The sequence below is a fragment of the Cyprinus carpio genome, chromosome A21, assembly GCF_018340385.1.
Source record: "Cyprinus carpio isolate SPL01 chromosome A21, ASM1834038v1, whole genome shotgun sequence".
Taxonomy (NCBI): Eukaryota; Metazoa; Chordata; class Actinopteri; order Cypriniformes; family Cyprinidae; genus Cyprinus; species Cyprinus carpio.
Window position 1 is genome coordinate 1,742,849 of NC_056592.1, and position 16,762 is coordinate 1,759,610.

The following is a 16,762-nucleotide window of genomic DNA, read 5'->3' on the forward strand; positions in this document are numbered from 1 at the left end:
TGTGTGTGTGTTGGCTATCACTACACATCACACCATTTTTTTTTCCCTTTTGTATATAATTATATTGATGTAAAGCTGAGATCAAAATGAGAGAACAACCTACAATTTCCTAAATTTCAAGGTCACTGCTTAATATATAACACATGTGAATAAATGCAGCCAGGAACATAATTTACAATTTTTTCAAAAATGACAATATATATATAAAAAAAAACCCATAATTTTTTGCTTCACAGTTTACAACTGTGCAGAAAAAGTTAGATTTCCATGTAATGCATGAACTATAAAAATATACAGCTTAAATGCAACGTAAATGCATACATAAAATAAGTGGGCTGAACAGTAGTATTTCTGATGACAATTGCAGTTGTTCAAAGAATTCATAAATCAAGTCAAGTTTAAACTCGTTGCATGACGTCAGACCTGGAGCACAAAATCACAAGGGAGTAAACATAGAAAGGTAAGCCAGGGACACTCAGACAGATGCCAGAAAGGCAGGGTTTTATGCATTTTGTATTGTATTAATCTGCGTTTATACATCTTGTATGTTTATTCTAAGATTTTATGTCTGATTGTGCTCTAGTTCTTCTAACCTGCAACAATGTATGAACTGAAGTCCTGAAGGAAACGTGAAGCGTAACTCAGAAAAATGAGCAGAGTAAAGACTCTGAGAAATAGAGTACAGACAGAAAGTGTCACAACTAATTGGAATAGCAGAGAAAAGTGTCCGGAGCTCACCAGGAGAAACAGTATGAGTGGACAGAGACCCTGTAGTGAGTATTATCAGCTTCATTGTTTCGTTTTAACTGTGATTGTTTCTTTTACAAATACAGATCAGACGGAGACAGTTTTATATTTATGCATTAAATAAGCTGCACATGAACAGATTTTGTTTGTTTTTATTTCCAGTGGCTCATGATGCAGATGCGGACAGACCTGTGAAGTGTCATTCTGATTTGTCAGAGAGGATCAAAGATGAGGTGAGATATTTACCACAAAGAGAACAGAAGAGACAAACAATTGTCATCAGTTATGATAATATATCCTTTTGTACTCATTAATATGAAGTAGTATTTGGAAATAATGATGAAAGAGAATCCCTGAACAGTTTTAGTCATTCGATTATTTTTTTCTCTTTATTGATTACAGCACAAAACCTCCTGGGCCAATCCTCCTGACAGCATCTCTATCAGCAAAACCGAAATGCCTTCATGACTTTATAACCACAAACAATCTGGATTTTATGTTTCTAAATGAAACATGGCTAGAAGACAGCTGCAGTGCAACAGTCCTAAATGAAGCAGCCCCTCCTAACTTTACTTTCACGAGTGTCTGCAGGACTGTTAGGAGAGATGAAGGTGTAGCTGCTCTATTTAAAGATGTCTACCAATGTAAGCAAGTGTCATTTGAATATCTTTTGAATATCTAGGGATTGTGCTGAAAGGTGCTCCACGCATTCTGTTTATCATTATTTACAGGCCTCCAAAATACTCTCCAGCTTTTTGTTGAAGAGGTCACAGAAATGTTATCAATGATTTCCTCAGAGTTTAACTGTTTTGCTATTGCAGGGGATTTTAATATTCACATAGATAATGCAGAAAACATAACTACAAAAGAAATGATAACGGTTCTAAACACATTTGATCTGATTCAGCATGTGCATGGACCCACACACAGTCGAGAACACACTGTAGATTTAATCATCAGTAGGGGTCTAAAAATTTCATCCATTTTTATTAAGGACACAGCACTATCTGATCACTTCTGTATTTTCTTTGATATATTGATCTCTGCTACCACTGAATCTAGATCTGTCTCTGTCAGAAGGAGATGCATTAACGATACACTAGTGATCTGTTTATGAAGGCTATATCTTTAACACCAAGCATTTCTGCAGACTCTGTTGATATTCTCCTTGATTCCTTTAACTCAAAAGTTAAGAATGTTATTGATGATATTGCTCCAATAATAATCAGTAAGAAAACAAACAGACAGAAATCAGTTTGGAGAAGATCAACAGCAGTTCAGACTATGAAAAGACAATGCAGAAAAGCCGAGCGGATGTGGCGGAAGACGAAACTTGAAATTCACTATAGCATCTATAAAGACAGCCTTCTTGCTTTTAATGTGAAACTAGCCACAGCTAGACAGAATTTCTTCTCAAACTTTATAAACACTAACTTAAACAAAAATCCAACTATTTTTCCTACTTCTTATAGACTGACAAACCCCCCAAGTCAGATTCCCAGTGAAATGCTCTCAGTTAGCAAATGCAATGAGTTTGCTTCCTTCTTTTCTGAGAAGATCATTAATATCAGGAAGGAGATTAGCACATCCTCAAATTATGCAGAGGTCAGACAGATTCGGCCGCAATATCAAAAAGATACTATGTCTATTTTTGAAGCAATTGATAGCAAAATTTTAGAAGAAATAGTGCAGCACCTAAAAATCGTCAACCTGCTATCTTGACACACTTCCCACATCTTTTTTTCAAAAGTACGCCTCACTTCTTTCTGGGACATTTCCAAACTCCCTGAAAACTGCAGTTGTTAAGCCCCTCCTGAAAAAGAGCAATCTTGATAACACCATTTTGAGCAATTATAGACCATTATCTAATCTTCCTTTCATAGGCAAAATTATAGAAAAGGTAGTTTTAATCAGCTGAACAAATACTTAAACTCAAATGGATACCTGGACAATTTTCAATCTGGTTTTCGAACGCATCACAGCACAGAGACAGCGCTCATTAACATAATAAATGATATTCACTTAAATTCTGACTCCGATCATAACATACTACTAGAGAGACTGGAAAACTGGGTCGGGCTTTCTGGGATGGTACTCAAATGGTTCAGGTCATACTTAGAAGGGAGAGACTATTATGTGAGTCTAGGAGAGCATAAGACTAAGTGGACGTCCATGACATGAGGAGTCCCACAAGGCTCAATTCTTGCACCGCTCTTGTTTAGCTTGTATATGCTCCCACGAAGTCAAATAATGAGAAAGAACCAAATTGCCTATCACAGCTATGCTGATGATACCCAGATTTACCTAGCCCTTATCTCCAAATGACTACAGCCCCATTGACTCCCCTCTGCCAATGTATTGATGAAATAAATAGTTGGATGTGCCAGAACTTTTTTCAGTTAAACAAGGAAAAAACTGAAGTTATTGCATTTGGAAACAAACTGAAGTTTTCAAGGTGAATTCATACCTTAACTCTAGGGGCCAAACAACTAAAAATCAAGTCAGGATTCTTGGTGTGACTCTGGAGACAGACCTTAGTTTCAGTAGTCATATCAAAGCAGTAACTAAATCAGCATACTATCATCTAAAAAACACTGCAAGAATTAGATGTTTTGTTTTCAGTCAAGACTTGGAGAAACTTGTTCATGCCTTTATCACCAGGAGGGTGGACTATTGTAATGGTCTCCTCACCGGCCTTCACAAAAAGACCATTAGACAACTCCAGCTCATCCAGAACGCTGCTGCCAGGATTCTGACGAGAACCAGAAAATCTGAGCATATCACACCAGTCCTCAGGTCCTTACACTGGCTTCCAGCTACATTTAGGATTGATTTTAAAGTATTTTTACTCATTTATACACCACTCAATGAACTAGGACCAAAATATATTGCAGATATGTTCACTGAATATAAACCTAACAGAGACTCAGATCATTAGGATCGAGTCAGATAGAAGGGTTCACACAAAACAAGGGGAGTCCGCCTTTAGTTACTATGCCGCCCGCAGTTGGAATCAGCTTCCAGAAGAGATCAGATGTGCTAAAACATTAGTCACATTTAAATCTAGACTCAAAACTCATCTGTTTATCTGTGCATTTATTGAATGAGCACTGTGCGATGTCCGAACTGATTGCACTGTATTTTACGTATTCACTATATTTTATGTAAAATAATTTTCTATTTTTAACTGTTTTAAATTCATTAAATTCTTCAAAATTCATCAAAGTCAATTTTTAAATCATTTCCAAAGTTTTAAAATTGCTTGTTTTATTTTTGTTATTATTTTTCCTTCAATAACATTTTAACTTTCTTTTATGTAAAGCACTTTGAATTACCATTGTGTATGAAATGTGCTATATAAATAAACTTGCCTTGCCTTCATGAAATTCGCCTTCCGTTCAAAACTGCTTTATATTATTATTTTTATTATTATATTATATATTAGCAATGATCAATTTAGGTTCATAAAAATAAGTCAACTAACTGTTGTTAAGTTCTTCTCTTTGCAAACATTTTTCTTTGAAACAAAATGCATTGATGAATTGTCTTTATACTGAGACAAGGATCACGAATTACGAAAAAAGATTTCATGTTACCAACAATCACTCTCATAGAGCTAAATCACCGTTGCTTTTCATTTTCTCATAAATTCTAAATCAATAAAAACAACTCAAACTGAGGACCAGACTAAAAACAAACCAAACAAAAGAACTAAAAAAAGTTAAATTAATAAAAAAAAACTTATATTCATTGTTCAGGTTTCTGTAGTCATACACACCAGCCAGATATGCTAAAAAAAATCTATATTTAAAAAATCACAATATAGAGTGTTTGATTATGTAAAGACATGAAAGCTCATCTTATTGTGTTGATTCTACTGAACTATGTGACTGAATCAAAAAAAAAAAAAAAAAAAAAGAAAATGAAGATCAGAGGAAGAAAGTCACAAGCTTGTGAATCAAAACAAACAAATCTTGTGAAGCCTGTCAGATGCAACAGCATATATATATATATTGTAAAATCAAACTGTTTCATCATTACATATAACTGTTATTTCTTTATGGTATTTCAGTCTTTATCTTCTCTAAAGTGGTGCTGTCAGAAATGACCTCTTTATTATTTCCAACATTGTTAAAACATGTTTAATGAAATATTTGTTCAAATTTCTATTTAAATACATTCATGGTGTTGCTGCTACAGCACACTAAAGACAATAGTGTCAATTTACTGTTAAAAATAAAATGATTTAATCTGAAATTACCTTTGTTGTTCTCTTTTTATATTAGCCCCTTTTACCTGAATGTTGTGCCATAGCTGAAGAATTCTAACTCTCTAAAACAATTAATTATAAAACAATTATACTTTTTCACATTTAAAATGTATAAATATAGCCTATTTAAGAGACCCATGCTAATTTATAAAAATATCATTATATCTCATGCATTGCTTATTTGATGGTATTAGAAATCATTTACCAAAAAGTGGCCCATTTTAGCTGACTTCACCCTATATTCATCTACCAAACCGCCTTTTTGTCTTATCCCAAATCACTACGGTAAATTTAAAATAAGTGATTATATTTGGACTATTGTTAGGCACGAGAAGGGCTTCTCTCCGGTGTGAATGAGAGCAGGTGTATTTTGAGGTGTTCTTTACGCATAAAACTCTTTCCACAGTGAGGCCAGAGTCGTTTTGGTTCTTCGAGATCTTTTTTTGTGAAGAACTAAAAGATTCTGGTCTTGGTTTCTGCTGGCGTTTCTCCTCCTTTTCATTCACATCCATGACTCAACAAATAAACACCCAAGGTTTTTCAAATAAACACAAAATTTTTAGCTCATTTAAACTCACATAACTGGTGAATTTTGCATTACTGTACCTTAAACACAAGGCTTTTGGAAAACATAAAGAGTCATGCACAAAAGTGTAATGTGTACAGCACTGACATGAGATTTAAAAGAGTGAGCAAATACCCTGATTGATAAATAAAACAACAATGCAATAACAATAAATTATTTAAAACAATATGTTTCTATCCTATGCCACAGAATAAAAAAAAAAAAATAACAACATAATTACCATCTTGACAACAAAATAATAATTTATATCAATTCCCTTCAAATTAATATTTATCAAATTCTCTAACAATTTTTTTTTTTTTTTTTTTTTTTTTGCTTAGATGCATTGTTTGCTAATTGGTGCGTTGTATATATTGTTTGCTTACATTTTTGCAGCCTATAATTTTTTCCTGCGAAATGAAAACGAAAATGTATAACACAAACTGATCTGATATGTGTAACATGTCCAAGCAGAAATGGTAGCAAAATGATCATTTAAATGCAATTTGTGACCCTGGAGCACAAAAGCAGTCTTAGCCTATAACAAATCCAATATAATATAATTGTATAATATAAATAGAATAAAAATAATATAGTTTATAAGACAACATATACTCAATTTCTAAACATAAAAAATAAGTTTAACTTTAATATCTCTTCATAACAACAGACAGCAATACTGGTTTGAACTGCAGTGATTCTGATTCTGTTGTAAAGCCACACACATCAGCTCTGAGCATCATCACAGTCTTGAATTTTTTACAACATAAAACCCAAGATTTCACAAAGATCTCCTCCAGTGGTCGAGGAGCCATTCTTGTCTTCTATTGTGGGAATACTGGTTGTGAACTAACTAAACAATCTGCCATCTACAGTGTGAAGAGACTGAAGTCTGTATTGTATATGAAAGGTGATCTCTTTATTTTTATCTCCCCATTATAACATTATGTGCATTGAATTCCTGCATTCTAAGTCTAAAATAAACTGAAGTTGTTATTACATGTACTGTTGTAGATTCTATACGCACGTATTATTTGCAATAAAACCTTTGGAAAATTCATAATGTTATTGCAAAGGGATATTTGAAATATATAAATGTTAGTGAACCAGTTACATTTTAGTATATGATTTGGGTGCCTGTGATTAATTATGATGCCTGACTAACATGAACAAAAAAGGATGAAAGAGATTTGTTTGCACATGGCGTATTGTATATAAAAATGTATAATTCATAGCATTGAACACTGATTTTTAAATATAATGGCTGATTCTTAGTACTTATCTTATGTATGTTATTTAGTGAAATAATTTTTATTTATTTATCATATTGTTGACAAAGACCATGTACCGTAATTAAGGTGCTAGATCATATTTTACATGTTAGTTCATATTTTAACCACTAGATGCAGCTGTAAACCAGGTGTTTTTTTCCACTGCAGTTTTCTTGCCAGTGTTCTGAATTTCTATGTATTTATTTTTGTGAAAGTCCATATATCAAACAAAAAAATAAAAAACATCTCATTCAGTTTTTTTTTTTTTGCAACATCCTTTCATCTATCCTTAATCTAAAACCTTAAAAATTCAATGTTTTAAAAAATTGTAAAATATCAGATATGGGTTGGGTTTGTCTTTATTAACATTTTTTAGTTTTTGTTATCTTTTTATGTGTTAAGCATCAAGAATTATTATTATTATTTAGATGCATTATGTCAGTTTATTTTTAGCTCTTGCCTTTTATTATTGGTTATTTTACAGCTATCTATCTAAAAATCTTTATAAATATATATAATTTAATTTTAATTGACATAAAACGAGTCCTGTGAGCTCTGTTCACAGAGGATCGGACCTTTATCTGATGTAGGTGCCTCTTTGAACCACGAGAGGGCGGCAGCGGACCGAGTTTATTTACCATTTAAATTGATTCCATTCATGTTTTTCATTACGGCAACATGATGTATTGTTAGTCTATTTTTTAAAGCTACAAATAGTGTTTTAATTTATAAAATGAAAACTAATTAATCACAGAAGTGACGTGGCTTATATTCAAGTCACTATGAATTACATTTCTTATTTTAGAATAAATTAGCGTCACATCATTGGCCCAGGTTTGTTCTTTGCATTGTTTATTTGCATCTATGCAATTTTTAAAAACAACTTAGACTACTTAATAGAATACAAATTGATAAAGATATCAAATAATTTAATGACAAAATAACATATTATAAATACAAGATAAAAAATACAATAATAAATACAAGTCAAGATAATAAAAATAAAGAATGACAAAAAGATCTTAAATAAATTAAGATATTTCAAAATGGTGCTTGTTTAAAATGCTCACCAGTTGCATTCCTTAAAGGGATAGTTCACCTTCATCTGATGGTCCCCATTGACATCCATGGGGGAAAAAAGACGAAGAAGAAGAAAAAACCCCACTATGCAAGTCAATGGGGACCAGCAACTGAATGTGAACTGTCCCTTTAAGTCCAGCTCTCAGGAAGTTGGTCATCACGTAATCTGCCAGATAAGAAAAAGAAGAAGAAGAAGAAGAAGAAGAAGAAGAAGAAGAAGAAGAAGAAGAAAAAAAAGAGTATATGTCAAACATCAACATCATTAATTTACACTAATTGTGACAGGGAGTCATTCTCGTTTGCTTGGATGCACACTAGGGATGGGCAATATAGAGTTTATTTTAGATATATTGATATATTTTATTTTTTATATAGGCTAGATTGAGACTATATCATTTATATGAATATGCCGTGACATTAAAAGAAATTATTCAACCAGTTAGTTTATCGCGAGATATCTGGCAACAGTGATCTCTACTAACTTTCAAGCATGGCGTTGCCAGTAGTCATGTGTGGAAGCAAATTGGTATCAAAATTCAATTTAAAATGCAATATTCAAAATGGCAATGTACTGTATTTCTTTATTTAAAATTTACATTTTTCATTACCCAAACATACATGCAAAGTTTGGTGGAAAAGGAAAATTAAAATTTACATTTGTGATTTCCAACAGTAGTCTTCATATGTAAATTGCATGCAAATTTTAATGCTTTATAAGTTGCGAAATGAAAACGAAAATGTATAACACAAACTGATCTGATATGTGTAACATGTCCAAGCAGAAATGGTAGCAAAATGATCATTTAAATGCGATTTGTGACTCTGGTGCACAAAAGCAGTATGGGTCACAATTATAGATTTTTCTTTAATGCCAAAAATCATTAGGATATTAAATAAAGATCATGTTCCGTGAAGATATTTTGTAAATTTCCTACCATAAATATATCAAAACTTAATTTTTGATTAGTAATATGCATTGCAAAAAATTTCATTTAGACAACTTTAAAAGTGATTTTCTCAATATTTGGATTTTTTTGCACCCTCAGATTCCAGATTTTCAAATAGTTGTATCTCATCCAAAATATTGTACTATCCTAACAAACCATACATCAATGGAAAGATGATTTATTCAGCTTTCAGCCGCCATGTTTCAAACGATCCAAATGTAACACGCTTCCGCCAATCCCTGCCTTGAAGCGATGATTGACGGAGGGTGGGCGTGGTCAAGCTCGGAATGCATTTTCAAAGCCACACTGAATTTTGCTACAAATATCCCACAGCGTCACGATAAAAAAAGCAATCCTAAAAGTGTTCTAACTGTTAGTCTAAATGCATTTAGGACAAATAGAATTAAATTGATCAAATGATCAAATGGTCAATTTGTATTATACATTTTCATTTTAATTTCGCAACTTATAAAGCTTTAAAATGTGTTTGCAAATTACATATTAAGACTACTGTTGGAAATGGCAAATATAAAATATATAATTTCATTTTCATTTTCCGTTTGCACTAAACTTTGCATCTATGTTTGGGTAATGGAAAATGTAAATTTAAATACAGAAATACATTGCCATTTTGCATATTGCATTTTAAATTGAATTTCGAAACCAGTAGGGCTACAGTTGCCCTCTAGCGGTTGGGAATTGTTATTGCATTTTTTTATTTAACTTCAAATAAAAAATAATATCATAGAATGTGTATGAATGTTATGTGTGACAGCAAAATAATGCTAATTCAAATGTTTCCAAAATTTACTTGCATTTGATGATATGATGCATCCCACAAGCTGCATGGGTGGAAATTACTGCTATTTAGGCTATAGGCCTATACTCATTGCTGGTCTGATATAGGGCCGATATAGCCAAGCCATTATTAAACCACTGATTGCCTCGATTTCACCAGCTGGCTAAAAGCATCCAATTCAGAGCTAAATCATGGCTACAGATCGACCATTTCAATAAATTATTGGCATTGCGAAATTTTGGCAAAACCGACATATAACAAATTCGAAGTTATTTTGGCTAGAAGTGGGTTACAGTCGGACTATATCCGGTCTATAGTTAACCGAGACGGTGAAGCTATGGCTATTGCTCGCTGACCCCCGCAACCCCACATGTTTATCATTCATCATCATCAACAACAACAACAACAACAACAACAACAACAACAACAACAACAACAATAATATGCATTTAGTGAACTTTTGATAATTGTGCATGTCATCTTTTTCCTCTTTGCAGCACTTGAGTCGACATGCAAAACAAAACTTTGCACTTTGGGACCCACAATAACTGAACAGAACAAGGAAACTGAAGAGAACTTTAGAACACTGAATAGAAATACAGAACAATAAATATAAAAATAAGTTTCCCAAAAAATAATATCAAAAAAATAACACCACCAGGAAGTATAAAGGCAAACAGGAGGGAGACGCAGATAAAAGGAACCAGGAAGCAGTCTGCAGCGCTGTTATAAAAACTTTGATAAAAGATCACCTGTTGCTGCATGCTGTGTTTGTATTGAGTTTCCTTGTTCCTTATGTAATAATCCAGAAGATCAGGCTCTTCAGGAGCTGTTTTATTCTTAAGGGCATATTTGACTGTAGTTATATGAGAAGGGTTTGACATCCTTCTCATAAACAGGACATCAATCTTCCTCATAAAGACAATGTGTTAGAAATTCTTTTAGAGAAAGTGAGCTCTGCTAGGAAACATTTACTCTCATTAACAAAGTATGACTGGGCAGCTGTGTGTTTGTATGCATCCCTGTGTGTGTGTGTGTGTGTGTGTGTGTGTGTGTGTGTGTGTGTGTGTGTGTGCATATACATATTGGCTCACTTCCCACAACTGAAACTATATCTAAAGAGGAAAGATCAGATATTATTTTTCAATCCAATAAGTGGCTTAAGAACAAGTCTATCAGGTTCATGTTTTGGCGTGGTCCAGACAGTCCTAAATGCCCTTAAAGAGGCTCTGCTGTAAATAAAGAACTAAAGAAAAAGAGAAATCACTCACTGCTCTGCTCGCTCATTAACTTTTGTTCCTTGAATAAAGATTAATCTACATTTGAGTTACTGTATAGTTCGTGCAAATACAATTTATAGTTTATCTTCACTTAAAAGTTATATTTTTCAAAGCCTATTAAATGTTAAATGTTGAATGGTTATAATTAGTGGCTATGGGGAAATGCATTTAACCAGTAGCAGCATTGGAATCAATGATACTGGCCTTCATTAATAATATGCTGCTTTGTAAAAAGATGCCATTAAACATGTATTTAAAATATATCATCTTTATGTTGTTTCTGCACCTCTTAAGTGCCACCAGTTGGCGCTCTTTTTTTCATTGTATTTTTTCTCTGTCACACATCTCATAGTAATACTCATAACTTACATATCATTTGAAAACTTAAAACCTCAAAATTTATCCTGTGAAAACCATTTTGATATCGGACATTGCGTTACCGTGGAAATCATACTTTAATATATTTTGGCAGTCTCCTTGCCCATAGTCGGTGGAGTCAGGTGTCATATTACAAAATGTATTATGGTCTTTTAGAATAAAAACTTTTTATAATCTTGACAAAATACATATTGTCGGAAAGGTCTGAGTTTGTGATGACACCCGGTGGCTGTTTGTGGTATAACACCCTAAATAAAATCTCTCAGGAACCTCGATTTCTTTTTTTATATATCAACTTCAAATTTGGAACATAACTTATTTAGACATAAGGCTTTCATTTTATAGCAATTTTGGATTCAAAAATATTTTGAAAAATATTTATTTTATGTAAAATGAAATAAAAATGGTACAGTGCATTTTCTTAACAGTAAATTTAAACTTCTTTAACTTTTTGATACTTTAATATTTTGAAATGATTCCACTTCTGCAATAATCTGCAGATTGTCTTCTTAAAAAAGAGTCCAACCTTAGGTCTGTATTCCAAAGCGTCCATGAATTATAACAATTTAAGTTTATATAGTGCATTTTCACATAAATATTCAACAATGGGGGGTGGCACTTAAAGGGTTCATTTGATGCATTTATGAGAACATTAATATATAATGTTAATATATAGAAAATAATTTAGATTAGAAATGTACAAAAATGATTTTTTATGTGATGCACGTCTGTCCACTGTTGGCCGGTTGACAAATTTAACCAGTGCAAACTAGGGAAAAGTGTTTAAAACTTTTATTTCTAAAAGCCCAAAAGTGCCTATATTTGAAGAAACAATTATAAATGTGTGTGTTTATTCCCCTGCTAAAAGTGCCTGTGTTTCTTTATGTCCAGAGGTTAAGAGAGGTCAGAAATGAGTCGGCTGGAAAGCACCGATGAGTCCCGTCTGACCGTAAACAGGCTTGAGGTTACATTTGTTGTCCACTATAAACTTTTTAACATGCAAACCCGGATGTTAACCAACACAATCAGCTAGTTGAATCTGATGCATTGTTTCAAATGGGGAATTCAATGTCATTACAGACTGAAGAATTCATGGACAACCCTGCATTACAAAATAACTGATATATTGTGACTAAAACAGGACTTCAAGCTAAATCTGATTATAGTGACACATTGGTGGTAAAAAAAACCACATCTAAATTAAAGTGCAAATATATTAACAACAATGAATCATTTTACTCAGTAACATCGAATATGAAAGTAAAAGCTTATCTATTAAAGAAATAGTTCACCTGAAAATAAAACTGGCTGAACATGTCCTCGCCCTCAGGCTTTCTGAGTTTAGCATGAGTTTATTTGTTCATCAGATTTGGAGAAATGTAGCATTGCATCAGTGTCTCAGCAATGGATGCACTGCAGTGAATGGGTGCCGTCAGAATGAGAGTCCAAACAGCTGATAAAAACATCACAAGTAATCCACACCACTCCAGTCCATCAGTTAATGTCTTAAGACAAAAGCTGAAACAAACCCAGCATTGCTTTGTTGTTGCTTCTGGCCAAAATACAAGTCCTCTCTCTATAATATTGATTTTAAGTCGTCTCATCTGAATCAGGAGAGAAATCTGCACAGATCAAGCTCTGTTTACGAGCCAAAACAGCTCTAAAAAAAGATGTGGGTGGATTTTGATGTGAGAGACTACAGGAGATGGACTTTTTTAAACTGGAGGAAGCGTGATTATGGACTCGTATTCTAGCAGGAAGAAATGGTTTGAAGTTAAAGCGTCTTAATTATGGATTTGTTTCTTACTAACATGTGGCTTTTGGCATTGACATTAACTGATGGACTGGAGTGGTGTGGATTACTTGTGCATGTATTTATCAGCAGTTTGGACTCTCATTCTGACGGCACCCATGCAGAGCATCCGTTGGTGAGCAAGTGATGCAATGCTACATTTCTCCAAATCTGACAAACCCATCTAAAACTTGGATGGCATGAGGGTGATTTTTCATGCAATTGACAGTTGCATTAAGATGAATTTACTGCTGAAATTTTTATTTAGTTTGCAAAATAATCCCATTTGGGGGTTTTATCCCTCGTAAACCTCTGCAGCATTAATGTGGTTTTAGTATCATAGTTTAAATCAGAAAGAACAACAAAAGCTCCATTTGTTCCTTTTTTTTGTTGGTTTGTTGAATTAGGAAATATCAGCGGTTCAGAGACACGGGGAATCCCTCCATGCCCATACACTTCTGTCCTGCTAAACCAAGTCTGGTTGCATTGCACTGTTTGTCGAGTAACCTCAAATGAGCTTCAAGTGGTAACATCTAAAAAAGTCAAAATTTTATTTTATATTACTAAATAAATCTAATTACCTTGAACAATCAGCTCATTAGGAGACGATCTGGATGTGGCACCATTACAGAAAAAAAAAAAAAAAAAAAAAAAAAAAAAAAAAAAAAAAAAAAATATATATATATATATATATATATATATATATATATATATATATATATATAATATATATATATATAATACATATGACTTTTATTGGTGCAACACTGGGTTGCACACACAGTCAGATCAGGCAGAAATTACACTTTAACCCTCTCATGCTGGTGTTGTCTATGGTGAACATACTTAAAAAATATATATTTTAATCATTGTGGATGTGATATAACATGCAAATCATCATGTTCAATGACCTTTGAACCTTTTTTAAACCCCATAAATTAACCTTTGTGTTTTTTTTATTTATTATCTGCTATTTCAGTGGCTAGAGATGAACTCTTCATTTAGAAAAAAAAGGACTATATTCATGCAAAACTAAAAAGAAATCTTTTTACTTTGCAATTTAACATCACATGCATCAAAGTGGAGGGCTGCATTGAGATTGGGATCCCAACGCAAATCTCGCCGGAGTGGGTGGTCAAAAAAAGAGGAGGGTAAGGAGAGATGACTGACAGGATGCTGGAGGATTTGCTGCTCAACAGATCCTGAGCTCATTGATAAATATTTGATCCTGTAAGATGTGCTCCCTTTGTGATCGAGAAATCAAAAGCATGTTAGAGAAACAGTCTAGGGCTCTACATCAAAGGGTTAAAGTAAGGCATATATGTTGGTGATTAACACATTCAGTACGTTCAAAATGTTTCATTTTAGGTATCTTAATTTCCCCTCAGAGATGCATTAAACCTTGCAAAGATTTCATCTGTTTGAGCTCCAGCATTCGTTTCTTTTTTTAAAGCTTTCATAATAGTTAAAAAGTCATCCTGCACAAGTACAACAGCTCACAAAGTGTGTCCAGATAACACTTTTTTATTATTTTTTTTTTTTGGCTTCCCTTTGCGGGAAACCTTCACTTCCTTTTTTGTGTCACTGCCGGTTAAGGCAGAGTGTGTTTTCTCAGAAATGGAAGTTAATCTTGTTGAGTGTCAAAACAAAATGAAAGTGAAACAACCACTCTATCTGTACATGAAAACACTTGTGCAATGCTCGTGCATCCATCAAACATGTCAAACTGAGCTGCTTGAATGTGCAAACGCTTCTAAAACAGTCCAAAATGAACAAACTAAAAGTTTTCACTTTCATTAGTTTTTTTTTTTTTAATCAAAATAAATCTCATTTGACATCAATAAACAAAACAAAAGTGCATCGTTGTTACAGAAAGTTTGAAGTAAATATAAAAGAGAAGTTGCTTTTGGCACGATTAGTTTCTGAGTTAATGATCCGTCAGATAAAACGGTAGTTCTGGTTAGTTTGTAACTATGTTTCGCTGAAGACATGCACATCTGACCTGAGTTATTCCTGAAACAGTTAAACCACATGCATTGACTGATAAGAAGTACACATGATTCTGTAAATAAAACGTTTTACAAGAAAATGCTGTTTCAGAATTTCACAGTCAAGTCAATGTGTTGCTAGCAGTTTCTTTGAAACAATTACTACTGATTTGCAAATTGTTTCCACACTTTTTTTTTCAGTTTTTTGCAGAAATAAGGTTTAAGAACTGTGATCTCATTTCTCTTTTCCTGTACTTGGTCTTTGAAAAATACAACTGAATTCAAGTATTGTGAAATGCTTTGGTCTCCTGCCAGATGAGCCCGGTTTACCAAAAGTCAGAACTTAAAAATTCCAAAGAAACAAAAGGCAGATCCGTTATCTGGCATTGCTGAATTTGCACATTGCTGCAACATGAAATTGCAAAAGCATAGTCTGTGCAAATATGAAATGTATCCGATTTCATGATCCAGACTCGTCCGGTTTCTGAATAAGTTGGAATACTGTCCTGGTGTTTTTCTCCAGAGCTGGACATTTTCCTGGATGTGACGTCACTAACACCCTGCATGTCTGCCGCTCTGTTAGAAACCATTCGAGTGTTTCATCCAGGTCCTTGTTTCCCTCTTGATATCCATCCAGGATGAGCAAACAGTCTGTTGTGCCCAGAAGTGTCTCTCTGAACTCAGACACATCTAGTGGTTTTTCATGAGAAATGTTGGACTTTACCACCTGGAAAAAGTCTCCTTTCGCTCGGCTACAGTCCACGTGGAAAACCAGATGGAGCCGGCGGATGTTGAAGGGGTCTGTCATTGTACTTTCAGCCCAGCAGGACGACAGGATTTGGGCCACGCTGGCTTTCCCACTGCCTGGTTCTCCAAGCAGAAGAATGGTTTCTTTCTTATCAGGCAGAATGGAGCTGATGTGTAGAGAACGGCCTTCTCTGGAATCAAGAGGGAAAGATGACATGGTTAAACACAGAAATCAATGAGTACTGTGTGTTTATTGTGGTTTGGTAACCTCGCAATTAGCCAGAGCTGTGTTTATCAGCAGTTTACTGGAAACATATACCTTACCCAGAGAGAGAGAGAGAGAGAGAGAGCACATGAATTTAAAAATAACTAAATTTAAATTTAAGATTAAATTAGATTTAAATACATTTAAAAGTAAAAACAAATAAATAAATAAGTGCACATATTTAAATATATTTACAACTGAAATTAAAAAAATAAAAAAATACTTAAAATAAATATAAACAAAACAAATGAATAAAATAAAAATAAAATACATTTATTTTTAAAGAAATAAAATAAAATAAAAAATATTTTAAATTAATAAAAAATAAATTGATAAAAAACAAACAAACAAATAATTAAATACATAAAAATTTAAATAATACTAAATTGTTAAATACTTATAAAATAATACAAATAAATAAGTAAAGCAATAAAGAAATATAAAATGTATGAAATATGCTGGTTTGGGATCCATTTAAAAGTTCAGAATTATTTAGAATTAGAATTATTTAATTTCTTAATGGACATCTCAGAGATGAAACATTGAAGGTTTTTTTTTTTTACTTAGCATTTTTTCTTATTTTTCTGTAAGATTTCCATTCAACATCTATAAATTAATAAATTAATTAATAAA

At 33.2% G+C, this 16,762-nt stretch overlaps 1 protein-coding gene across 2 annotated transcripts in view; it reads right to left on the reverse strand.

Annotated features, from left to right (window-relative positions):
• Positions 1–14,637: 14,637 nt before the first annotated feature.
• The window catches only part of LOC109076482 (T-lymphocyte activation antigen CD86-like), a 12,483-nt gene continuing 10,358 nt past the window's right edge, over positions 14,638–16,762 (reverse strand). For both annotated transcript variants that reach the window (XM_042778526.1, XM_042778525.1), the window contains exon 9: positions 14,638–16,055. In XM_042778526.1, coding sequence (XP_042634460.1) covers positions 15,578–16,055 — 478 coding nt within the window. In that variant the 3' untranslated portion in view covers positions 14,638–15,577. The remainder of the gene's footprint in view (positions 16,056–16,762) is intronic.